Source organism: Monomorium pharaonis, chromosome 10 (assembly GCF_013373865.1).
Source record: "Monomorium pharaonis isolate MP-MQ-018 chromosome 10, ASM1337386v2, whole genome shotgun sequence".
NCBI lineage: Eukaryota > Metazoa > Arthropoda > Insecta > Hymenoptera > Formicidae > Monomorium > Monomorium pharaonis.
Genome location: NC_050476.1, coordinates 15,741,544 through 15,769,499, shown reverse-complemented (window position 1 = coordinate 15,769,499; position 27,956 = coordinate 15,741,544). Strand labels below are relative to the sequence as shown.

Sequence of the window (27,956 nt, the reverse complement as noted above, 5' to 3'; positions counted from 1 at the left end):
TCCAAGTCAAAGTTTTATTTGTAATATTTTTATTGTTGCAAACAAAGCGATTGTCTAGGAAAAAGAAAGATAATAAAGAAAGAGACTAACAAAAATTTGTCTTTAATGTTTCAGGATCCGCTAGTGTTGTAATCCAGTGGACAATTCTCGTCATCATCCTGATCACATCGATCGCAGTCGTGCGATAATAACAACGAGCGTTTTTATTTACTTTCTTCCTCTTTTCTTTTTTTCCACGTCGCTTCCTAATCATGTAAATGTTAGGAGATCGGTTTCACTCTATTTACAAACTTCTAATCCGCGTACCGTAAATAAAACGTGAGACCGATATACATATAATGATTGTACGTCCATTTTACGCGTACGATGAAATCTACAATAACGTGCGCTCTAGGCTCTAAATGTATTTTCATGCCAGCGCGGGGCAGACGATTGGGCAATGGATCGTACGAACGCGTACGATCCGACGTCTCGCGCGACTTCGTTTAGATCGCCCAAGGTTTCTTTAGTGAGAAACGTTGCGAAAGACGACTTTCGAAGTCATCTTGTGTATCGCTTTCGAGATACAATTTGATGTTACTCTTACTACGATTTTTATAAAGGAATGTTTTTATTTTGATAACATATCATTTTTATTTATTCGATTATGTGGCCTCGCGCGATGACTTTTCCAAAATCGAACAATCCTTCGCAAATACGCTTTCATTTCGGAATTACTATCGGCCCTCTTCTTCATCCCGCGTTTCGGCGATTTCTCCGTACGAAGCAGACTTAACTATAGTCATGAAGCAAAATTGCGAGTGATTCTTTTACGCTTCTACGCTGTGAATAAATGATAGGGCAAGTTAAAACTGACAAAATGGCGTTAACATTCCTTGTTGTTTTTATCTGTAAATTTAACCAAACAAGTTTAGCCGAAAATTTATTTATAATACTAATTAATGTTTACCTTGGTAAAATTTTTTCTTAGAATTCGCTAAATAATTTTACAGAACTTTTATATAAATTTATATAATTTTTTCTGTATAACTTTTTAAAATTTTCTTAATATTTTAATATTAAAATAAAATAAAATATTTTGCTGAAATATTTAAAATAATCACATTTTTCAAAGATTAAATTATATGTAAGTAACAATATATTTCGTTGTTTATACAATGCTAAAACAGTAATTAAATAGCATAGAATTAATTAGCTTTATTTTGACCAATGTTTTTCTACATGCTGAGACAAATCTGCATATTTTCTAGAATTCTTTATGTAAACATTATATATATAAATTTCTAAGATTTCTTATCTTATGGAAGAAGAAAACTGATAAAATTTGAAGAAGTTTAAAGTACTTTTTCTTAGAAAACATAAATTTAAAACATGAATTTTTAAAAGTATTGTAAGTATAATTATAAAGTTAAAACATTTTTTACCAAGGTTATTCTTATTTTAATCAGATATCTAATCTTACAAAAATTAATTTATTTCAACTTTCCTTGATTCAATACAGCGTCTAATGCTTCTAAATTTAAATGACGCTTTTAAATTCGCTTTGCTTTTATTTTTATTATTCTTCCAACTGTTTTGTTAAAACAACCATATCACTTTGTAAATGTATTTTCCACTGAAATATTATAATACTGGAATGCACATAGTCATGCAACACTTTGTTAAGAATTGATCCAAAAAAGAGGTATTTTTGTTTAAGCTATACTGTGTATGCGTGATAGACAATAGTAAGAATCGTACAATCTCGTTAAAAATATATGCATGCCGAATCTATATATTTGAAAACCTGAATAAACAATGAATATTTTGCTGGATTGTACTAAAAAAATATATATATATAGGACACTTAGAACTCGCTTTGTCAGGTTATCTTAGCGTCCATGCGCGTTCCAATATTATCTCATATTGTTTCAGTGGTATTTCCCTATCTTTAATTTCTAATAGATTTCGATCGGTAAAGATAGCTGAATGTTGAATGCTGCTAAGAAAATAATATTTTATTAATTGAATAATACTGTGGCATAATAATACCCTACAATAATACTCTACAATACCCTACAACACGCGCATAAAAGGAAAAAATTTAAAAGGGAAACTGTTATATAACAATCTCTATCAAACATTATAGTTACGTTCTTATCGCGTCATCTCGACTTACAACTTGTTCCAGAGTATCTTTTATAAATGAGTCTTTCGTTATATAAACTGGAATTCCGTGGCCGTAGGTCATAGGCATCGCAACGCGATTGAGTTGAATTCCGTTCGATAACCACACGAAACGTTTAAGCGGATTGCTGTCGTTCCTCTTCTGACTAATTGTAAGGCATAGTTAATCTCATATCGGGTATATGTCACGCGTACAAAATTACTATCGTATTTTCGATCGATATTGAAATATCTCCTAACAATACACGCCTGCCGAGCCTAAAGAACATAAGCCTTCACTTAGCCTCATCCCTGACATGTCGCCATAATTAATAATCTTATAATTCCAAGCCGGCATTAAACAAACAACGTCAACAAGCATAGCTTAAATTGACGTTTTTTTCTCGCTTCTAAACACTAAAGCAAGACAATTACATCAGGTATTGATCGATAGTGCGCGAATACGAATAACGCGGTCGTCCAGTGAATATTTATTCGTATAAAACCAGAAAGAACTAAATTGTTATCGAATTTAAATCGAATTAAAAAAAACGTCGAACTGCTTTAAGCCAAAAAATTGTATTAGTTTTTGTCATAGTCACAGAAAAGTTTATAAAAATAAATTTTGTTAACTGTTTATATAGAGGAAAGTTACTAATACTGGCATACTACTTTGTTTTTTAATAGTATTTCTTGAAATAAAAGCTAAAAATAAAATTTTAAAAATAAAAATATTTTTTATTAGATAATGTAACAATTTTTTAACTATTTTATATACTATTTTATATGTTGTAATAATTAATTAATGCAAAATAATCAAAATTAAACATCTGAGAAATTGTGCTCTAAGATTGAGCAAATAGGTTACATTTTTTCTTTTTCTTTAACATGAGTCATTTATACAATATTTTTATAAGTAAACATATGAAAATTCTGGAAATCTTTCAATTTAATGTAAAATGGTTTTTTACAATTATACAAATACCTTCCTAATAAGAAATGATTCATCGGAATAACGTCGAATCGAAGTCAAATCAATGTCTTTTTAATCATTATTTCTTAATAGCTTATGTTAGGTTGTTCTGAAAGATATCATCTAGCATGACTATATATGTATATTATAAAAATTACAAGGTAAATTAATTTTTGGTAGATTTTATGTAGAACACATATGAATGTATGAATTATATGACTTTTATTTTTATAATAATTTCTATAATAATAATCTAAACAAATCATATTTTTATCAGTATTAATATAGTGTAATTTCTGAAAAATAAAATGTTGCAACTTTAATAGGTCTATGCATGGTGTAAAGAAGTGTGCTCGCAAGGTAGATCAAATTTGGATCTGTTTTGCACATATATAGAGTTGGAACAAGTTGTCTTCCATATTGGAAAATAATAATGAAATGACCGTGTAACTTGTGATTTTGTAAAGAATGTTTCTTTTTTACAATATACAAGACGAAAAAATTATTAATAAAAGTAGTAAAAGTCACAATAGAAATCTTGATTAAACCTTGAATAAATACATTTACTAACCTTATTTTATTTATAATAAATTATATTATGTTTTGAGTATCGCGGGTTTTGAAAACGCTAATTGAATGAATATATATGGCCAGTTACTTGTTCCATCATTCTAATTGGTTAAATTTTCATGCGCAAGAGCACATCTTGTTTATTTATACCATGTGTTTCTTTATACTTATGCTAGCATTGGCGACTTTCCTCTGCAAAATTATTTTTTGATTTTCTTTTTCTTTCGTACAAACTTGCATGGCATTAGTATTTCTTTAAGAAACAAAATATTGCTGAAATTTTTATTGACTGATGATTATTGATGCAATCGACGATATACTATTCACTAACTTTATTGAATAATAACCTAAGAATAAAGTTTCTTCCGTTTAGTTACGATTACTTGATGATTACTAATATCGCTTTATTTATTGTTATATAATAATTAAAAGTGGTTTTATCTTAAATTTTTGCACAAAAGCGTAAACGTAAATCTAATCACAAACGCATAAACGTACATATGCACGCACAAATTTTTGGAAAATAAAAGTATGTAAAAGTAGTACAAAGCCTGAAAAATTATCATGGGCAGGTCGCATGTTATCAACTATTGATGCCAATCAATTATATAATTACAATTAAATATTTAAATATTACGATCAATTACGCAATTACGCCGGTAAAAAATTAAATTTTGCTCTTACAATATACTTTGAGTAAAAACTGTTGCGAGTACACTGAGCTGTGCGACATATATGTTATTACCTTACATTAACAAAAGATACAACAACAAAAATATTGTGATTGAAGTTTGTATTATGTGATAGCGAAGTCTATAGAACACGTCCACGAGAGTACTCGATATAAAAAAAGTTGTAGACTGTACAACAGAAAAAAATGCTCTCGATATGAGCATCGTTACGCCATATGTCGTTTTTTAATCCTTGTTCTTTTCTTTTTCCTTCTCTTTATTCGAGCGAGAAAACGTATCTTTCGTTAGGAGCGTTTTTTATGGTGAAAAATATACGACACAAATATTTGACGAAAATATTACATTTTCCAACCCGACAAATGGTGTATTTCTCTTGTGAAATAGAAAAGATTTATCGCTTTTGCACATTCTAAAAAAAAAACCGTGGAAAAATTAACACATATCTTTAAAAAAAGGAGAGGTTCGCGTTTTTTGGTGCTGCGACGTCAACTTCGCATGGTTTATCCTGGGAAGAGATAATAGCAAAATCTAAGAATAATATTCAAGAACGAGTGCGACAAAGAGCATTGACTTTCTGCATGTTTAAATGACAAATTTTTTTATGTGTCTTTTGTTGTATAACGCATAGCAAAAAGTTTATTCTTCGCTTGAATAATAAAAGTACGATAAACGTTTACTAAGTCCGTCAATATAAACATAATTTTAAAATGTTCTGAAAATATAAAGTAAAAAAAAGAGCATTGTTTTTTTTTTTTAGAATACTCTTTAGCAGATTTATATTATACATTTTTACACGATTTTTTGAGAAGAGTCCATATAGTACGTAAATGTGCAGTTACATTGCTACAATATTGCAACATTATATATTGTAATGTTGCAAAAGCATAGTAAACATTTTTTTGTAAAAATTACTTTAGCAATGTTGCAGCAATGTTTCAAAAATATTGTGAAAAATAATGTTCTACGCTTTACACGTAACCAATAACAATAAATTATTTAAAAAATCTCTAATGTTCCAGATTTCTACCTGATAAATTTATGAAAAAAGCTTTGAATATTTTTGCTCAGATAATTAATTGTTTATTAATTAAATTTAATGCTTAAAAAAGACTTTTTTTTTTAAATTTATTTCTAACTTTTTCAGAAATTTCTTTTGAATTGATTTGGACAAGAAAAGATATTATATTTATTTTTAATAATATCGTATTAAAATTTACAGAAAATTTAATAAAAGCAAAAAAAATACAATTTAATAAGACTTTTTTGCCTTAATTACTACTTGAAGTCGTCTTGGTATACTCTCCACAAAGATTTAAGGATATTTTTCAGTTATGTCCTCCCAAGTCTTCTGAAGCGTCACCAAATAATTTTTTTTGTTAGTCACTTCAATCTTATCAATTTTTTATCCCTCAAAAATTGCAGATTTTTTATAAGATTAAGATCAAGTAATTATCTCAGACCTTAATTTTAATTTTTAATTATTAAAAAATAAATATTGGCTTTTTTGTTCTAATCTTAAGCAAAATATTTCATAAAAAGACAAATAAATAAATAAACAAATTTAAAGAAAATAAATAAAAAATTTTTTTAAATATAAACTTAGAGTTAATAGTATAATTATCTAAGCAAAAAACACTATTCAAAAAAATATTTATCTATTTTCTAATTTCTCAATCTTTAGAAATTTATTAGGTAAAAATTTACATTAAGATTGATTTGTCTTTTTTTTTGTTAATAATGTATGTTACCACAGTCAGATAAATATGGCAAATAATTCAACTTTTCGTAATTAAAAAAGAACACTCTAGTTAGAATAGAAGACGTCGCAATATTATGAGATGTATTTCATCTATATTTTAATGAAAGTAGAACACAGATGCATGTTTCGCGCGCGCTACTTAACTTTTTATTTCTTATTTCACTTCTTTTTAAAAATAAATTACAACGATAATTGTATAAATAACCACCTATATAAATTTGACAACTGCAAAATTTAATTGCAACGACAGTTACTCTCGCAACACGAAGTAAACGCAACGAGAAAATCAATTGGTATCGTTGAAAAGCGACAACGATAAATTTTGAGAGACGCAAGTAATCGACTATACATGCATTTTTTTAGATAGGATAATTTTTTGAGGAAATCCCTAAAATTGAATTCAAAAACAAAAGTAAATGAGATATATTTTGACAGTAAATTTTTTTATTCTTTTGCGTAAAAATAAATTCAAGGCATATGATATTCCTGAAAATTATATGTGCCAAAATAAGTTAATACAATAGCACCTAAAATATTATTAGAAATACTAAAACATATTGTATATTATTATATGTAATATTATAATAGCGCTGCAATATGGCATTACTATTTTTCTAAAACCAGATAATATACAATCGCTGCAATATTGTAACTCTGTATTATAGCAACATTTTACTACATTTTTGTAATGTTACAATTTTGTGCTAAAATGTTTATGCAATGTTGCTGTAATCGTGCTATATGGGAATGTAAGACAAGAGAAAAGCTCATATATCTTTTAAATTGTAATTTAAAATTATACATCTCGATATAGAATTTTTTAAAATAATCTTATACCGATGCAGTGTTCGCAATAGTAGAATAAAAAATTTGGATGTTTTTTTATTCTTTCCAGGATAAAAACGCAAGTTATGTAGTGCGCCTATATTATTATATTTGAATCAACGTGAATACGCAGCATTTCAATATACTTAAAATAGATCCTTTCCATATTTTTTTTTGTATTGATTTGGAAACATTTTGCATCGTGATTTTGATCGCTTTGAGACACGTTGAGGCGCGAAATTGACATCCACGTGGTACGCGCGAGACGTTGCGTTCATATCCATTAATCAAGTAGAAACGCGTTTCATACAAAATAGTGTGTTAAGGCCCTTAATACGTGTTGTATTACAAATAAATGTTTACAAACTTGTAAATATGTACAAAATTTTCATCGTTATTAAAATTATTCATTATTATATAACATTGTTGTGTGTATCGTAGTAGCTCACCACGTTACTAATTCCTGCTTTATAATTACATACTGGTCAACAAAATTAGCGCATACAAAGATTTGTGTCGAAATTTTGCATAATTTTAAATAAGTATAACACTGCGAAAAATCATCGCATTTTTTTTCCAAAAAGCATTTTTAAGCTTGAACTCTCTATTTTTGAATAAATTTTGGCAATTTTAATTATCCTTTTTTTCACGAAACGGCACAATGATAAAGCTTGACTCGTCAAAATAAAAATTTTTATGCAATTTTGCTGCATTGCATCTGCTGTAGAAAAAATCGCGAAGTTCTGTACTTTCTATTATTTGCATCTTAGAGCGAGATTTTTTCCCTTTATTTCAAGTGGTCGTTTATGTCGGTGTGCAATTTTTTTGACCAAGTTATCGATGTTTGAATAAAAAGTGATCACTTTGACTTTGATCGCTTACAACTTGTGAAAAAATCAACATACAGCATTCAACAAAAAAACAATAGAAAGTTGAAAGCTTGCACTTTCGAATACTATTATTGCTTTTTTCGAAAATTTACTTTTTCTAACAACAAATCGCGTTTAAAGATTACGTAAAAAATAGCATATTTTACAGTTTTTATTTAATTCAATATATTGTAGTGAAAAAAGATCTAATTACATCGCTAAAGCAAAATTTTATAATACAATTACTCCCTAGTAATAAATACTAACGTTCTTTAATCAAACTTTACTTTTTGTAAATTACTACTTGTTCTCATATGTTTATGCATCTCTCAATAATGTCTCGTGGAATTTCGTACCTAAATTTGCCTAAGCGCTTTTTCCAACTTATCAATTTACATTCAAAAGGACGAACTTTCAATTTTCCATGGTTTTTTTTGCGGAGCGCTGTACGTTGACTTATTCACGAGTAATAAGTGATGAAAATCAAAATGATCATTTTTTGTTAAAATCTCAATAACACGGTTAAAAAAAATCGCACAGCGATGAACGACCACTCAAGATAGATGGAAAAAAATTCCGCTGTAAGATGCAAGTAACAGAAAGTTTTCGAAATTTTTTCGACAGCAGGTGTAATGCAGCAAAATTGCATAAAAATTTTTATTTTGATGGGTCAAGCTTTATAATTGTGCCGTTTCGTGAAAAAGGGATAATTCAATTCGCAATTTATTCGAAAGTAGAGAGTTTAAGCTTAAAAATGCTTTTTAAAAAATAAAATTGCGATAATTTTTCACTGTGTTACACTTATTTGAAATTGTGTAAAATTTTGGCACAACTTTTCCTATGCACTAATTTTGTTGACCAGTGTAAAAATAACTAAAATATTTTAATAATCTTTTAAGGGTCCATTTTACCGAATTACATTAAAATTTTTTAAGTATTTTTTGCATAATTTGATAGTCCTAAGTATGTACAATATAGCTGATTAGTTCACAATCAGATAGATATTTATTATACTGCGTCCCCTCGGAGTTTGCAGTCTCATTTCTTCTCTACATAGAATAACTTTTTAGCCCTATATGCCCTGGTATCTGCAGCTTCACAGCTAACACCTCCCTTCCCTTCTCGACCCTCTATCACTATCTTCCTATATTCCGTACTACATATTATCATATCTATGCCCGTATATTCATAAATCCCCCTTATTAATCTCTTCGCGACTTGGCCATATGTGACCTTACAAATAACATCTCTCTTTCCTCTCTTTCCACTGATTAATCTTTTACTCTTCCCCGCTTCTTCAAAATCATCTTCACGTAGTCTTCCCTCACCTCCTGGTTATCATCTTCAACATTTTCTAATTAATGTACCTTTCCCCTCTTCTTCCTTCTGGCCTCTTTCTCTTCCTCGAACCACCTCCTCATTCTCTCCTCCTGTTCCAGCCTCTCCCAATCCGTCTTCTTCGCTCCCAGCCGCCTTTCCTCTATCCTCTTACGTCCTTTTCTTCTTTTTAATCATTGCCACGCGACCTGGCCATATGCGTCCTTACACCCTTCTCCTCCCTTCCCTATTCTTGCTTCTAACCTAGCTTCTCCTTTTCACCGCCTTTCTTCCTCCTTTTTAGTCCGCATCCTTCGTGCTCTCCTTCTCTCTTTCATCTCTCTTCTTTTCTCTTTCTTCTTCTTCTATTCCCCCTCATTCTTCCTCTCCCCCTCTTCGTTTTCCGCTTGCCTGTTCATCCTTCTTCTCTTCTACCATCTTTTCCGTCTCTTCTTCCGGTCTCCTTGCTCATATCTTCCTCCTGTTCACCTGCTTTTCCCGTTCCTTGCTTGTTCTCTCTCTCTCTCCTACCTCCGTGCTTATTGGGCTCGTTGACTCTCTCCCTCTCTTCTCCTCTACTTCGCAACTCTCTTCTCTCTCTATCTTCTTCTTGTGTACTTTCCCGTTTTTTTTCTCATCTTCTAACAGCTCCTCCCTCTTTTTGCTGCTTTCCACCTTTTCCTTCTCTTCCTCTCCTCGCTCCCTCCGCCACTGCTTTCCTTTCTCTCCGCAACTCTTCCATCTCACTCCTCTTCTTACTTTCTTCCTTTTCCTCCTCTCTTACCAGTCTACCCTGCATTGTTTCTGCCCTCTCACCTCCCTCCTGCCTGACTTAACCTCACTTCCTCCTTCTTTTTCTCTCCCTCCACGTCCCATCTCCTCCATCAGCTCCTCTACTCCTTTTCTTATCTCCTTCAGTTTCTTCACTATCTCCTCCATCACTCGTGTTTCTTTATTGATTAATTATTCTTCATACTTTCACTTTCTAACTCTTTCCGCTTTCACGCTTCCCTTAACGGACCACGCGTATGAAAACATAAACGTTCCCAAACCCGCTACCGCCATTCCTTCTTCTTATTGGCCCTTCTGCTCCTGTCACCCAATCTTCTCCTGCTTTCCAAACCACCAATCTTCTTCCTGCGCCGTGTTCTCCACCAATCCTTGCCTCTCGCCTCGTAGATTGATGAATCGAATTATCGCTCATTCTGACCTCTCCTACCTCCCGTCACGCCATCTGCCTGCTCCTCGGCTCACTCTCTTTACCTCTAGCGCCTCTCTCTGTCTCACACACTTCCTGTCCTCTCTTTCTCCATCTCCGTCTGCTCATGCGCGCTATCATCTTCTTCGAAATAACTGCTATCTCATCCGCCAGCACTTAATCCGATCTTTCAAATCCCCTACCTCTCCTTCCTTCTCCCCGCGCTTCGCTCTGAGAGGCCTTCATTTGCGCACAGTACAATTGGACACGTTGCAATTGCCCACCGTGCTATTAGACACAAAACATTGCACACCGTTCAATTGCGCACCGTTCAATTGCGCACAGTTTGTTTGGACACAGTGCGATTAGACACCGTTTGATTGGACATCGTTTGATTGGACACCGTTCGATTGGACACCGTTCGATTAGACACAGTTCGATTGGGCACAGTTCGATTGGACACCGTTCGATTGGACACAGTTCGATTAGACACCGTTTGATTGCGCACCGTTCAATTGCGCACCATTTCATTGCACACCGTTCAATTGCACACCATTTAAGTCGCAAACCCATGTAGTGCAGTGAATGCTTTACATACACACAAACACACACACACACACACACACACACACACACACACACATACATACGGGGAGTGCAAGGGGGGCCTTCGGTCCCCCTCCTGCACCCACCCCGTCCAAGCCGCTAATCTATGTACACATTGTAAACGCAGCCATAATATATGAATATTTAGGCTGCGTTTCGATATTCACTGCCAGTACTGAAAATCTATAGTTTACGTCACATACACTGTAGAATTTCAGTACTGACAGTGAATATTGAAACGCAGCCTTAATATACGTTTGATTATACTGTGTGCAATTGACATGTGCGCAATTGACATGTGTGCAATTGGACTGTGTGCAATTGAACAGTGTGCAACTGAACGGTGTGCAACTGAACGGTGTGCAACTGAACGGTGTGCAACTGAATGGTGTGCAACTGAACGGTGTGCCATTGAACGGTGCGCAATTAAACAGTGCGCAATCGAACGGTGCGCAATCGAACTGTGTCCAATCGAACTGTGTCCAATCGAACGGTGTCCGATCGAACTGTGTCCAAATGAACTGTGTCCAAACTAACTGTGCGCAATTGAACGGTGCGCAATGTTTTGTGTCTAATAGCACGATGGGCAATTGCAACGTGTCTAATTGTACTGTGTGCCATTAAATCTCTCCCCTTCCCTCCAATGTCCAAATCTTTTCTTTACCTCCTTAACCTCCTCCGTTTACTATCATTTCCTTCATTATCTTTTTCACTGGCCTAGTTTACACCGCGCGACCTGACCTATGCCCCGACTAAAGTAGGCTACTAATAAACTGTTTATACGCGTTATGTTGTGTGGCTTAAGATGGGTCAGGGATCTTCAAAAAGTGGCCTGACCCAAACAAGTCTGCGAGCGTTTACACCGTTGTGAACTATAGGGTTGGGTCGAATATAGTGTATAGGTCGCGGACTAAACGTACGGTGTAAACGTGCTCATAATTTATCACCACATAATGTCCGCGACCTATGCACTATATTCGACCCAAACACGATAAGTTACAACGATGTAAACACTCGCGAACTTGTTTGGGTCAGGTCACTTATTCACCATCCCTGACCCATTTTAGGCCACACAACGTAACGCGTGTAAACGGTGGTGTACTATAAAGCGGGTAAGTGTACCAGCAAATGCTAATAGATGGGTCTGCTTTATAGCATACACATATAAACTACTTACCTAGTCCAAACTTATGTATAGGTCTACATGATGTAAACAATTTGTTACTAGCTTACCTTAGGTCGCGGTATAGATCAGGGCATAGGTCAGGTCGTGCGGTGTGAACTAGGCCAATGACCAGAGCACTCTTCCTGCCCAACAATCACCGTGCACCATCTTCCAATCCCTCTTTATATAGCTGATTAATTGTAAATATCAAAATATAAAAGTCATTATTTATATCAATAAAAACTAAACTTGAAATTTTTAACACTTTTTTTCAAAATAACGTTGTTTGAACTGGCGGAAGTGATAGAGCACACAATATTTAACAAATCACTATCAATTTTTTTTTTAATGTAAAGCAATATTTTTTTCATAGAATAAACTGCAATTACATCAATATTTATGATACTTTTTTTAGCAACAAAAACTATTAGAAAATTATAAAAGCCACCTTTGGATACAAATTGACATTTTAAACTTAGAAACAACTTAACAAATGAACTTAGAGAAGTTGGATGTAACAGAAAGTTTTCATTTTTAACTAGATCATACAAAATTATAAAACGCAAATAAAACAATTATTATATCGCCGTAGTATTGATTAACCTAACTTAATTTTACGTTAACATTATCCTAAATTACTCTGTTTGCGCCGGTTTCCACAATCGCATGTTCGATGCTTCCCAAGTCCCGTGATACGGCGTTTACAATTGAAATCCCTCAATGTCCGTGATTACGTAACGATCGTTTCTCAAAACACGGCTTACTCGGTAAGGCCCTTTAAATTGCAGTACCATTTTTGGCGAAACTCCTGCCATATTATCGAAATTCTGGATCATAACCTTGTCTCCTACCTCGTACTTTTCCGCGACCTTATGCTTCCGATCGTAGTCGCGTTTGTTAGCGTTCTGGCTTTCCTTAATCCGCTCGTTAGCTTGCTTTCGTAAATTCGTTAAATCGCGAAGCGGTTTCATTTGTCCGATGGCTTCGAATGCGTCTCGCAAACCATCGATCGCGTTTCCTCGCTGATGCAGATCGAAAAGTAACATACTTGGACATTCATTCGTGGCCTTCGATGCGATATTGTTGTATGCAAATTCTACATCTTTGATGACATTATACCAATGCGTGCTTCTTTCGTCGGCTAATTTCGCTATTATCGGTAATATCGTACGGTTGTATCTCTCTACCTGACCATTTGCTTGGGGTGAGGCGGTAGGAATTTTCACATGTTCAATATTTCGGTCTTTCAAAAATTCTTCGAACTCTCGAGACGTAAAGCAGCTACCTCGATCGGAGATAATTCGCAACGGTCGACTGTAATGCTCGAAATAGGACCTAAGGCATTTTATGGCTTTTGATGCATTTGTAGTCTTCGTAACATATAATTTTGGATATTTGGTAAAGGCATCGACAACCAGAAATATATAACGAAACTTAGAGGATTTTGATCGAGAACTAGAGGCTAAATGATCAATATGCAGCGAAGCAAACGGTACGTCGCCCTTTGGTATATTATGCAACGTTTCTTCCGGTTTCCCCGATTTCGGCGTAAATGCGATACACTTAAGGTAGCTCTTAATATATTTCTCAACTTTCGATCTCATCTCCGGGAACCAGTAATAGTCTTGAATATTCCGGAGAGTTTTTTTAGCCCCAACATGACTCATTTCATTATGGTACTTGTGAATAATATTCGACTCTAATGCCGCGGGAACATAAAATAAAACTTTATCTCGGTGTTTTCTGTAAACCAATCCGTTCCTCATTTCGAATAATTTGCTTTCCGACTGCTCTAGATCCGATCGGATTTTGGTGATCACAGGATCATCGTTCTGGCATAGGGCAAGATTTCTATCAAAAGAATTATCTTCGAGTACTAATACTTGCCAGCTCAACGCGTCGACATGTAACATGCGAGATCCCGATCTGTGCTCTAAAGTGTAATCAAAATCTTGCATTTCAAGCACCCATCGCGCGATATGCGGATTTATATCTTTTTTGTTTAACGTTAGACTCAATGCTTGGCAGTCCATAATTATCTTAAACTTAAGCTCGAGCAAATATATTCGGAATCGGCGGAGGGCATAAATTATGGCCAGGGTCTCTAATTCAAAGCTGTAGTATTTCGACTCGATGTTGGTCGTTCGTTTGGAAAAATAAAATATTGGGTGCAACTTCCGGTCAGTATTCCTCTGCATCAAAATCGCGCCGAAACCTATCGTGCTCGCGTCGCAATGTAGCTCAGTTGCGTCCCGTGGGGAATATATGCTTAGAATGAGCGCGTCGATTAAACGATTTTTTAGTGCTTCAAAGGATCGCTTCTCTGTCTCCCCGAATTGGAACTCCGTATTCTTTTTAGTAATATCATATAAAGGCTTGGCTATGACCGAGAAACTTTCCACGAATTTCTTAAAGTACGAACAGAGCCCTAAAAAACTTTGTATATCCCGGACGTTTCGCGGAATCCGTTTCAATTTGTAAGCTTTGCGTAACGTGCAAAGAAATTTTGCGCTAGTGCGAAATCCGTGATAATTGCAACAATGTCCAAGCTTGTTGGCATCAGGCAAATTTTTGAATGGCGGTGAATTTGCTTCAAGATTATGTACGTTTCTTGAGATTACGCAAGTAATCTGCTTTTTCTTGTTTTCTGGTATAGATGTAGCGGACTTCACGTGTAATATCACATAGTTGTCCCACAAAATACTTAGGATTGGCTTTGCCGTCGAACCACCCAATACCATGGTAATTTCGCGAAAGCTATTAGTTTTTACGCCTTGATCTCTTGGGCAATTCATCAAACGAACAAGATAGCAGCGTAATTCAATGACTCATGATCGGAGCGTTAATCGCGACAACAGCAGTTTTTTGGCATAAATTTTTCTTCGCCATTACGAAAGCCTTGAATGTCAATGATTATGTCCATGGTTGAAATTTTGTTTCAACTCTTTAAAAGTGTGACTGACTTTGTGTCTTGTACAAAACTGATTTCTCTTCTCTGTATAATTTTGAAAATATCGTCGAAAAGAATCGTGGAGGTGGTAGTAGTAGCCGAGGTGGTGGTGGTGAGGATATAATTTACGCTCGGAATGTTACCGAATATGTTAGCTGTCGTAAAAAGTCTAACCGCAAAAGTCGACGATAATTTGACGAGAAAAATGAGTTTTTAGTACATCAAATTCGGCAGAGAAAAGCAATTAACGGTCGTAGAAAGTGACTTTGCAAATCGTACTTCTAATCATAAACTGCCATATTTTACGAGATTCCAATGGCCGGCGAAATTTTCGGATAAATCGGGAGTGAGATCGAAAGCGAAAAGCGTGTATCCAACGGCATAATCTTCCCTACTTATAGAATTATTTTCGTTCAAAAAGTGAATACCGGTGAATTCCTGAAAAGAGTATATGATAGGCTTTGAGGTAGAGCGGCTTGTCTTTCAAGAAGTTCGGCTGTAGAAGTCTACTGGGGACTTGTATACCATTGACGTATAGCAAAAAGAAATTTATGTGGAATTTTTTAAAATTAAAGGGATTTAATTTTTTATCGCCATTAAACACTTTGTTATCTACAAAATCGACAATTACGCGTTTCGGCAGTTGTCCGAGGATCACGTTATCTATCGATTCTCCTACAAGGTTCCAATGTAACATAAATGTTTTAACTTCTACTCTCGTGAGAAAATATTTTATATTTCGATCCCTTCATTGAGTTTCTAATTTTCTTTTCGGATTTTCTTTTGAGATTTCCTTGAGATTCTTTAAATCGATTTCTGAGTGCCCCCTTCAACGGAGTATTTTCAACATCGTCTCACGTTAATACCTGCACGTAAAGTTTCTTTATCGATCGCACGTACACCTGTATTCAAGTAAAAAAGTGTCTTTCTGAATAATCCACCGCGAAAACTTCTGATTCCGTGTCTGCGTTGACATGGCGATCCGACGAAAACTCGCAGTATCCATTCCCGTCGGATGTTTGCTGAATTATAATATTCTTTTTCTTCCTCCTCCTCTAGTACTATTTTTATGTTAAATTTATTTTATTTTAACTTTTTGTTAATGTCCAAGTTACTTATAACGTCTAAAGTGCAACGTCACCGTTAACATCCCGATGAGAAATGGTATACTTTTATCAAGCTCGTCTTTTATATCTATCTCGATCGTACAGAAATTCATTCGCCATAATGGTATATAGTCTTTACATCTCCGGTTATGTAAGATTCGCAAATATCACAATAAACGAACATTTTATTGGAAATTTCGCGTATCAAACTATAAGGTTGTTCATTCCAGAAAGCATATCTATCTCTATCGAGTTTAATAAAAGTTGCTGTATAGAAATCTTTCGTGGAATTTAATGTTAGGTTTTAATGCCATGAGTTTTGTGTAGTACGGCGGGCCAACCAGTGGAGATTTCAGTGTGAGTGTGTAACTGAATATTTTCAGAAGATTGTCGGATATGTTTAAATGATGAATTTTTTTACATTCGTATGGACATTTAATGCTGATGTAAGTTTTAAACCCCTCCTCTTTACGATGTCCAAAATGCAAATGCGCACCATACCTTGTCCACGCGGAATTAATCGTGGAAAGGTTCATCAATATCTTTTAAATACCAGCTGATATTAAAACTTCCATCATTGTTAACTTAAAGACTTTCTTGTCTTTATCCTTTGGATCAATATCAATAAAGCTGAGTTTGTTTTCGTCATTGTTTATATGAAAAAAGTATTAGGAAATTGAATCTCACTAACAATAAGCGCGACTTTCCATTCGCCACGCAAAGGTAAAGTCTGCGGTAATTCCGTAGTGAAAGATGTCATCATATTATGCGAAAAATGTCGCATACTGCTATTGCTCGGAAGATGTAAAATCGATCGTCTCTCATTTCAAAGAGCGACTAAATTCGAAGCGGAAATCCAACTATCAACAGTATCAACCTTACTAGGATAACCACGCCAGTGGACCAGCACTTGTTTATTTTTTCCGCGCCCTCTATTCTTTATTACTCGACGATGAACTTTTTCTCTCGCAAATTCTTCTCGAATCGAGCTAATTCCTGTTCATAAAAATATTGCCTATAATTTCACCCGTTAAATCTCTCACTTCATACACGCGAGGTTTTCGCCACTCGTGAACGCGATGAATTCAAAATATCTCCTTGTTTGCCAAATATCTCCAGCCTCGTATCCTTTCTCGAAGGTAGTTTTCGATCTACTGACGCAAACGAGATCTCCGACGCAATATTCACATCTTTGATCCTCGTCGTTCCATCGACGAAATATATTTTCACGCGCGATTCGCGCATTTTCTCTCGTAACGATCGCCTGCATTTTGATGGACGAGTGACGGGTATAGTTGTACACGCAAACGATATTTTGCAAAACGTCGATGTAGCATCGCGTATTTTTATAAGTAACGCCACATTCTCTCCTTGAATGTCCTATTGAAACGTTCAACCATCGCGGCTTTGATGTCGGGATTACGCGTTATTCGAAAACAGATATCATTTTCTTTCAAAAACTTTTGCACTGTTTGTGCGACAAATTCTGTTTTTGTCCGTTTGCAAATATACGGGTAAACGTCCTTTGCTTCTTGAGAATACACGATAAAAAGCTTTTATTACAGTATTGCTCGTTTTGTCGCGCATCGATTCTACCCAGACAAATTTACTGAGCACGTCAATAATCACGAGTAAATAAGAATATCATCATTGTAACTTTTAATTCCGTAGTTCGATCAAATCGGCTTTCTACACATCGTCAATATTACGGTTGTAACGTAAATATGAAAACTTTTGGTGTAAAAGTTGATACAGTGTGTACGCGTCTTGGTAGAGAAGATCCTAGCATCAAATCGTCAAAATTTTGGCCGTTGAACGGTCACAGAACCATTAGGCAAGTCATTCACATATGCATAAAATGTTTCAAGACAGCCAATCATGAGCAATCTGCCCGAGCAATAAGTTCAACCATCACGTCCATTTTGCAACGTAGGAATAGATATTTGCGGGTCTTTTCGTGTTCGAGAATTTCGTGTTCAAAAGACGCAATGTCAAGACAGTAATGTCTTATGTAGCAGTATTTGTATGCTTTGCAGTTAAAGCAGTTCACCTAAAATTCACTTCAGATCTGACAATAAAAAATTTTTTGAATGTTCTCAAACATTTCATAGCCAGAAGGGGAAGACCATCCATCTACTCGGCTAAATTCACAAGTCAAGATACTGAAGAAAGATTGTTCTCTGCAGCAACAACCAAAGGAATTAAATGGCATTTTATTCCTCCAAGGACACTAAATTTTGGAGGAATTTGAGAAGCCTCCGTAAAGGCCTTTAAGTCACATATAAAAAAGGTTGCAAGTTCATCTTTGTTAACAATTGAAGAGATGCAAATCCTTGTAATACAAATTGAATCTATCCTCAATTCTCGTCCGTTGACTAACTTATCAAACAATCTCAATAATTTTTCCTACCTCTCTCCTGGGCATTTTTTGATGGGAAACATTCTTGCCGCTATATCAGAAACTATTCTGTTAGATGATTGAAAATCGCGTAAGTCGTTACCAAAGAGTAGAGCAAGTAAAACAACACTTCTGGAACAGATAGTCTAAGAATTATTTGAATCAATTTCAACAAAGAAACAAGTGGCAAACTCAAGGAGTTTCCATTCAACAAGGAGACTTAGTTCTCTTGCAAGAAGACAACACCACTCCATTACACTGGCCTACAGGGCGTGTTTACAAAATCCATCCAGGAAAGAATGGAATTATCAAAATTGTTACCATTAGGTTCCAAAGACTATTTCAAGAGACCAGTCAATCTTGTTTGCTTTCAATTAAAGAAAATTGTAATTCATAACACGATTATATCTTATATCATTAATAAATTATTGTAAAGCTATGCTTTTCAAGACGGGCGGCATGTTAAGTTGGTTTATTTAGTTGTAAAATTTGTCTTTCACTTGCCATTTTTGTTCAACATTATTAATTTGCAAACAGTTTAATTATTCGTGCTCGCATCACCGTTAGTGAACTAATGTTCCTAGAACGGGGACCGTAAGTCCCACCGTATCGTGGCGCTAACTCAGCTTCTTTTTGCTTGTATACTAAGCGTGCAGACAAAAAAACTCACGAACGACAATATGGACACCCGGCACTAGTCACGTTTACTGAGATCTAATAAAATAAAGCAAGTAACTTCGTCACAAGGAAGTGTATTCAAGGTCTATTGTTTCAATCGACACACAACACTATCACATGTTCTAGAATCAGAATAAAGCCAAATTATTTACGTACAGTCAACATTGTCTCACACTCATTCTGACTGCCATATGAGTAGTTAATACTAAGCCGGTTCTAACCCAGGTGCTCCGAGGGGGGAGCGGGTGTGCGGGGGGAACTCGTAGGCGCGCGGGGCATGACGTCACGTGAGGAGGGGGATCTCGCGGCGCGGGAATTGCTGACGCGGGATTTTCGGGTTCGCGGCCGCGGTGCGGGAATTGCTGACGCGGGATTTTCGGGTCCGCGACCGGTAGAGGGGGAATCGGGGTCCGCGACCGCCGCCGCCGCCGCCGCCCGCCGCCCGCCGCCCGCCGCCGCGGTGCTTGCGCTCTCCCTCTGTTGCGAATCTATTTCTCTCGCCCGTACGCGATCTCTTTCAGCAGCCATCGCCGCGGTGCTCTTACCACCGGGATCATGTTTCACAGGCACGTTCCACAGCTGTGGCCGTCACCGTGGAACGGTTGAGCGAAAGAGCACATACGAATATGAGAGAAAGAGAGTGAGAACAGTATGTGTGGGAAAGTACAAGAATACTAAAACTACAACTACACTATGACTACATAAAAACTACTTGTAATTAATGTCACTCCTCCCCCTCCTTGGAAGAGTCATTATCTCCCTCCTCATCCTCTTCCTCAAAGTCTGATACCCCCATGTAGTCCATATTGGGGACCGCAAGGGGTTGGAGGACTTCGCAGGGATTAAATTCTAGCTCATCATCCCCGCTGAAATCGTCATTGTCACTATCACTATCACTGTGACTGTCACTGTCACTGTCACTGTCATTCTCTTCCCGATCGGAGACTTCGCGAAGGTCTACAAATTCGTCCACTACCTCCCCCGCATCTTCATCAGCGTCTACAATCGACAAAATGCCCGGAATGGGCGATGCGGGGGGTAATGGAATATATACACGCATGATATACACAACGTGATGCACACCATAAAAAACAGTAGACGACTAACATGGAGAACTGAGAAGACCGTACGACAGTCGCGAGACTGTCAAAATGATGATAGGCTTCAGAGAACGCGGGATCATATATCTCAATCATGACATGATAGCTCACCTTAATCACCTCGTATACCTGCATACACCTTAACGAAGGACTACGTTTACGAATATGTCTATGAAATTACATTGCATGCAATGGTATTGAAATGCTATCAAACCGCATCGTACAGATAAAGAACCGTTATCAAACTGCTTCATACAGCTGCCGAATCATGGTTGAACCGCTATCGAATCACATCATACATCTATCGAACCACTATTGAACCGTTATCAAACCGTATCATACAGCTATCGATCCGCTATTGAACCGCTATGTAACCACTATCAAACTGCATCATACAGCTATCAAACTGCATTGTACAGCTATTTAACCGTTATCAAACTGGATCATACAGCTATCAAACTGCATTGTACAGCTATTTAACCGTTATCAAACTGGATCATACAGCTATCAAACTGCATTGTACAGCTATTTAACCGTTATCAAACTGGATCATACAGCTATCAAACTGCATTGTACAGCTATCAAACTGCATCATACAGCTATCAAACTGCATTGTACAGCTATTTAACCGTTATCAAACTGGATCATACAGCTATCAAACTGCATTGTACAGCTATTTAACCGTTATCAAACTGGATCATACAGCTATCAAACTGCATTGTACAGCTATCAAACTGCATCATACAGCTATTGAACCGCATCGTACAGCTATCAAACTGCATTGTACAGCTATCAAACTGCATCATACATCTATATATCTTATATGTACAGGAAAAGGTAGAAATAAACATTTTATTGCGTTTTATTTTTCTTTATTTTGAAAAAATTTTGCAATTATTTTGGTGTTGCGACCACCAGTTATATATTTTAAATACATTTTGTAAAGCACAATTCTTAACATGTTTTTCACATCGTATAGTATTACTAACATCTAGATTATTTAAAGATTCAATGTCTTCGTAATCCGCATCCAATGTCTTGATATATATCCCATCATCGGTATCGAGTATGTTTATCAACCATTGTTCCGTATCAACGGAATCCTTATTAACAGCCGCGCACGCATCTGGAACGTGACGGCGGTGGCTCTCTCGATCGCTTTGTTTTCGCGAGCGCGTCCGTTGACACCGGAGTTTCGGTCGGCGCCCGAAGGGCAGCCGCATTTGATATCAACATTGCCTTATATGGGCATTTTTTGGGCAACGAAAACTATCTTGCATTGGTGGTGGCGACAGCGAACCAATCACGACTGACATCCAAACGACCGTTGTCATCTCCTCGGGCGATAGCGGGCACTTTTCGCGCCCTGCCGCCAGAATCTGCCGAGTCGGTACCGCGAACGGGTCGCTGTCACCACTAATTTTCCGTACGTCTCGCGCCTTTTTCTCTCTCCGCGCTACGCCGCGCAATCTCAGCGCCCGCGATTTTCCGGCGCTCGCCTTCTGCGCGTTCCGCGTCTAGCGGGCACCGCGACGCGCTCGTTAGTTTAATGGTGTGTCCGGCAACTGGTTATATGTAAATATTTTTTTTTTGTTGTGTGAAACTCTTTATCATTAAAGTAAAGTGCAAGTGAACTCAGTCTGAGTCATTTTCCCGCCATTCCGCCAACCTCGCTACAGCGAATCCCACGGTCGCGAACATTCTGGTCCTTCGAGCCGGATCGCGTGTGAACGTCCACCTGTGCGTGATCCTATCCAATGGCCGTGCGCGCTTCCGCCGTTGACCCCAGCACGAGTCTGGAGGCCGAATTGATGCTGGAGACACAAACAGAGCTGCTGGGGCGCATCGCCCGTACCGAGGAGAACCTGAAAAGATTGGGAACGTCAAGGCTCACAAAAGGTACAGTGGAATCTCGCCTTCAAACCCTTGAGTCGAACTGGTCGAAGTTCCAAAAGAACCACGACATAATTCGCGCCAAGTTCCGACAAACCCTTGCGGAACATGAGTACTTCCGATCCAATCGCCTCGCTGCCGCCGAAGATATGGTCGTCGAGCAGCGCGGAGTCCTCCTGGACATGCTCGAGTCTCTCCGTACACGTGGGGACGATCGGTCGGGCCACCCCTCCGCCGTACCGTCGGACGGCGGGTCCCGGCGGAAGCCTCCGCACATCGAGCTACCGCATTTCTCCGGTCACATCGAAGATTGGCCGGCCTTCCGAGACCTGTTCGGCTCCATACTGGCTCAGCATCCGGCATTGACCGACGTGGAACGCCTGCATTACCTAAAAACCAGAGTGCAGGGTGAAGCGGAGGAACGTATCCGAAATTTGCCTACCATCGGTCCGAACTTCCAGCGAGCGTGGGCTATCCTCGAGGAACGATACGAAAACAAGCGCGTCCTAGTGCGCTCGTGCCTTTCCGCCTTCACCGCGACCCCGAAGATAAAGGGCGAGTCCGTGGCAGACTTAAAGCGCCTGGTCCACTGCATGCTGCGAACCGCGGGAAATTTGGAGAGCATCGGCCGGAAAACCGCGTACGACAACGACTTCTTCGTGCACACTGTAATCGAGATGCTGGATGCTAGGTCCCGCCGAGAGTGGGAGGATGACGCGAGCAATTCCCGGGAACCACCGACATACGAGGACCTCCGCGAGTTCCTCGAGCGCCGCCTGCGAACGGTGGAAGCGCTCAGTTCCGCGAGGGGCGAGGCTGGAGCCACGACACCCGCCAAGCCGACGACCGGGTCCTCTCGAGCGGTTCGCTCGAACCTGGCGCAGAACCAACAAAGGAAGGGCCGCTGTCCTGCGTGCCAGAAGGACCATTACGTCTTGCAGTGCAGCGACTTCCAGAAGAAGACGCCCGTCCAGAGGAAAGAGTTTGTGGAGGGCCACCAGTTGTGCATCAACTGTCTGGGTCGGCACCCCTTGTCGGAGTGCCAGTCGAAGAAGTCATGCTTGGCGTGCAGCGCGCGACACCACACTACCATCCACGACGCATACTCCAAGGCCAGCCCTCCGGGTGACACCACCGCGTCGTCTCACCACGTACAACAACATGAGGAGAGAGCAGCTGCAGTCTTGCTGGCCACAGCCCGTGTCAGGGTGACCGACAGGTACGGCGATCAACACGCTGCCCGCGCGCTGATCGACCCTGGGTCCGAGCTCTCACTCATCAGCGAGACCCTCTCGCAAAGGCTACGTCTCCCACGCCTGCCAGCCTCGGTCTCCGTATACGGTGTTGGCGGTCAGCGGACCGGAGCCACCCGCGGACGCGTCAGCCTGGAAATGAGCTCATCCACTTCTACCTTTACTTTGCGCGTCTCGGCCCTCGTTCTTCCGCGTATCTCGGCGTATGGAACTCGCGTCGCGGCGACCCCGGATGACTGGCCCCATCTTCGCGACTTGAGTCTAGCCGACCCCGACTTCCGCGCTGGCGATCCAATCGACATCCTCCTGGGCGCCGACGTATACTCCACCATTATCGAGGACGGTCTGCGCAAGGGCGGCCCCCAAGCTCCGATTGCCCAGCGTACCGCCCTGGGCTGGATCCTTTCCGGTGTGGTCGACGCCTCCGCGCTCGTCGCTACCGTGTCGGTTCACCAGTGCCACTTGGGCGACGCTGACCTTACCGAGCTCGTGCGGCAATTTTGGCATCAGGAGGAGCCTCCCGGTGGGCTGCCACTTCTCACGGCGGAGGAGCAGCAGTGCGAGGACTTTTACGCCACCTCTCACACCCGCCAGCCTGACGGTCGGTACATGGTGCGCCTCCCGGTGGCCCCCGAGTTGCCCCCGCTGAGCGGGACCCGTCGCGCCGCCGAGCGCCTGATCCGCTGCATGGAGGGCCGCTTCCGGAGCGACCCCGAACTGCGCCAACTCTACCACACCTTCATGGGTGAATATGAGCAGTTGAGCCATATGGTGGCGTGCCCGCCACTGGACGACGCGTCGAGGAGACTCTGCTACCTGCCTCACCACGGTGTCCTCAAGGGGATCCCGACTGCGAGGAGGATTCGAGTGGTCTTCAATGGCTCCTCCCGCTTGCCGACAGGCGACTCCCTTAACGCCTACCTCTCCGTTGGTCCGAACCTCCTGCCGGCACTGGCCGACGTGCTATTGAGATGGCGCCAGTTCCGGTTTGTGCTGGCTGCCGATGTGGAGAAAATGTACCGCCAGATCCTGGTGCATCCTGAGGACCGAGACCTGCAAAGGATTTTATGGCGATCAGGCGCCTCCCGGGATGTGCAAGAATATCAACTGTGCACCGTTACTTACGGTCTGGCGTGCGCGCCCTTTCTCGCCATCCGGACGCTCCGACAGTTGGCCACCGACGAGGAGACGCGCTTCCCGCACGCCGCTGTCGCGCTTCGGCGCGACACTTACATGGACGACATCATGACGGGAGCGGACACTCTTGCCGAGGCGCAATCCTTGAGAGACGAGCTGGTGGGACTCTGCAGCGCCGGGGGTTTCCCCCTCCGCAAGTGGGCGGCTAACTCTGAAAAGGTCTTGCTGGGCGTTCCCCCCGACCATCGCCAAATTAAGGACCTCCGCGCCTGGGAAGCCGACGCTGACCATTCGGCCTTGGGGCTGTTGTGGCATCCGCGACGGGACTATTTCAGCTTCCGGGTTCAACCTTTGGCAACGGAGCTCGTGACCAAGCGCTCCGTGCTATCGCAGACTGCCCGGCTGTTCGACCCCATGGGATGGCTGGCGCCAGTGGTAATCGCGGCCAAGATCATCATCCAGACGCTGTGGCTGCAACACCTCGAGTGGGACCAACCGGTGGCGCCGACGGAGGAGCGGTCGTGGCGGCTCATCCTGGAGGAGTTGCCCCTGCTGGAGCAGCTGCGCGTGCCGCGTTGGCTGTCCACCGTCCGTGCCGGCGCAGACCTGGAGATCCACGGTTTCGCCGACGCCTCGGAGAGAGCCTACGCTGCGGCGGTGTATCTTCGAACGCCGCTCGCGGCGGGCGGTCGGCGCGTTCTTTTGTTGCAGGCTAAAACCAAGGTGGCCCCCGTGCAGCCGGTGTCACTCCCCCGTCTCGAGCTGTGCGCGGCGACGCTCCTGGCCAAGCTGACGGCGCACGTGACGGAAGTCATGGGACTTCACGGCGCCCCACTCTATCTGTGGTCCGATTCCACGGTGACTTTGGCCTGGATCCAGGGACACCCCTCCCGGTGGAAGACCTTCGTCGCCAACCGCGTAGCCGAGATCCAGCGGGTCCTTCCGGAGGGTCGGTGGCGACACGTGGCCGGATGCGAGAACCCTGCGGATTGTGCCTCCCGGGGTCTAACTCCCCGGGAACTCCTCTCGCATTCACTGTGGTGGACCGGACCGACTTGGCTCTCCCAGGATTAACCAGCCGCCGGTGGTGGAGTCGCCGCCGGAGGAAAGGACCAGGACCCACCTGACGACCGCCTCGACCGAGGAGCCTGAGATACTGCGCGCCTTCTCCCGACTGTCGCGACTGCTGCGGGTGACCGCGTGGTGCGCTCGCTGGCTGGTCGCATGCCGCAAGCGACCTCCTGCGCCCACTGCCGGGCTCGCCCCGTTGGAGCTTGAGGAGGCGCAACAGCGTTGGATCCGGGTCGTGCAGGCGGTCTGGTTCTCCGAGGAACGGCGTGCCCTGATCAGGGGAGCGGGGGTGCCGAACCGCAGCGCTCTCGCCCAACTGAGCCCCTTTGTGGACGACCAGGGCATCATTAGGGTTGGCGGGCGGCTCAAACATGCCATCTTGAGCCCGGACGAGCGTCACCCGGTGATCCTACCTAGAGGGTCGCACCTAACTGCTCTCGTCATTCGCGCCTACCACCTGGAGACCATGCACGGCGGGATCCAGCTCACCCTGGGCCTGGTTCGGCAACGTTTCTGGATCCCTGGAGGCCGACAGGAGATCAGGCGCCACATCCACCGTTGCGTGACTTGCGTGCGATGGCGGGCGGCTTCACCGCACCCCTTGATGGGGCAGCTCCCCCCTTCGCGCGTCACCGTCTCTCGACCGTTCACGCATACGGGGGTGGACTACGCGGGACCCATCCTGGTCCGCACTGCGCCGGGCCGTGGACACAAAGCTCACAAGGCCTTTATGGCTATCTTTGTGTGCTTTTCCTCGCGAGCCGTGCATCTTGAGCTGGTCTCGGATTACTCCACCGAGGCCTTCTTGGCGGCCTTCTACCGCTTCGTTTCTCGTAGAGGGTTGTGCCGAACCTTGCACAGCGATCGAGGCACCAATTTTGTAGGAGCCGACGCCCAGCTGCGAGCCTTATTCAGAGCCGCCGTCACGGAAAACCCGAGCCTCGTGGACGCCCTGGCAACCAAGGGCGTGGAGTGGAAGTTCAACCCCCCTGCTGCTCCTCACTTTGGGGGCCTGTGGGAGGCCGCCGTAAAATCGGTTAAGCATCACCTCAGACGCGTTATAGGAGAAGCTACGCTTACCTTCGAAGAGCTGAGCACTGTCCTGTCCCAGATTGAAGCCTGTCTAAACTCTCGCCCGTTACAGGCACTCCGCGATGATCCTGAGGACTTGGAGGCCTTGACTCCTGGCCATATCTTAACGGGAGCCGCGCTCAAGGTTGTGCCGGCGCCCTCACTGGCCTCGGAGCCGTCCAATCGTCTCACCCGATGGCGATGCCTACAAAAAATGCGAGACGATTTCTGGCGCAGATGGTCGGCCGAATACTTACACGCGCTCGCCGTGCGACCCAAGTGGTGCCGGCCGGAGCCAAATCCTCTCGTGGGCGATCTGTGTCTGCTCCGAGGAGAGGCCCTCCCACCATGCCGATGGCCGTTGGCACGCATCGTCGGGGTCCATCCGGGTGACGACGGGATGGTGAGGGTGGTCACAGTGCGTACGGCCACCACAACACTCAAGCGACCGGTGGTCAAGATCGTGCCGTTGCCGCGTCACGATTGCGACGTCGTACAACAGGATGAGGATACCGCGAGTCAGCCCGGACCTTCGACCGAGTAGCTCGCGACTCGCCACTTACCTGCACCTCGGACGGCGGGCGGCACATCCCCGGGCTCGACCGTAGTGAAGGGACCATTGGAGCTCACTTCACTGCCACTACACACGCGACCATGCGCGATCATGTTTTCATTCGCGCCCACGTGTTGTGCTGGAAGCTTTAAGGCTAGCTCAGCGTCGACGATCCGCGATTCGCGACGTACTACCGCGTTCATAAACCCCCCCGCGTCCTGCGGTCCGCGGTCGGGCCAATCACGGTTCAGCATTAAGCGTCTATCGTTAGCACTCCCTAACGAGGCGGGCGGCATGTTCCGTATCAACGGAATCCTTATTAACAGCCGCGCACGCATCTGGAACGTGACGGCGGTGGCTCTCTCGATCGCTTTGTTTTCGCGAGCGCGTCCGTTGACACCGGAGTTTCGGTCGGCGCCCGAAGGGCAGCCGCATTTGATATCAACATTGCCTTATATGGGCATTTTTTGGGCAACGAAAACTATCTTGCATTGGTGGTGGCGACAGCGAACCAATCACGACTGACATCCAAAAGACCGTTGTCATCTCCTCGGGCGATAGCGGGCACTTTTCGCGCCCTGCCGCCAGAATCTGCCGAGTCGGTACCGCGAACGGGTCGCTGTCACC

General features: G+C 41.7%; 2 protein-coding genes across 2 annotated transcripts in view; both read left to right on the top strand.

The window, feature by feature from the left end:
- The window catches only part of LOC105835694 (cell adhesion molecule 2), a 72,358-nt gene extending 67,557 nt beyond the window's left edge, over positions 1 to 4,801 (top strand). Inside the window, exon 6 of the mRNA XM_012679181.3 lies at positions 115 to 4,801. Within this exon, the coding sequence (XP_012534635.1) occupies positions 115 to 188 (74 nt within the window). The 3' untranslated portion in view covers positions 189 to 4,801. The remainder of the gene's footprint in view (positions 1 to 114) is intronic.
- Positions 4,802 to 22,162: 17,361 nt separating this feature from the next.
- LOC105840543 lies at positions 22,163 to 27,320 on the top strand. Its single transcript, XM_036292577.1, has 2 exons — positions 22,163 to 25,566; positions 25,703 to 27,320. Exons 1-2 carry the CDS (start codon positions 22,163 to 22,165, stop codon positions 27,318 to 27,320), a joined length of 5,022 nt encoding a protein of 1,673 aa, XP_036148470.1.
- The last annotated feature ends 636 nt before the right edge of the window (positions 27,321 to 27,956 follow it).

Excerpts from the sequence above, each read along its gene's own strand:
- LOC105840543 (XM_036292577.1), top strand. The coding sequence starts at position 22,163 with ATGCTGGAGACACAAACAGAGCTGCTGGGGCGCATCGCCCGTACCGAG. Across the intron at positions 25,567-25,702 it reads AACCGCGTAGCCGAGATCCA|GATTAACCAGCCGCCGGTGG; the intron begins GCGGGTCCTTCC and ends TGGCTCTCCCAG.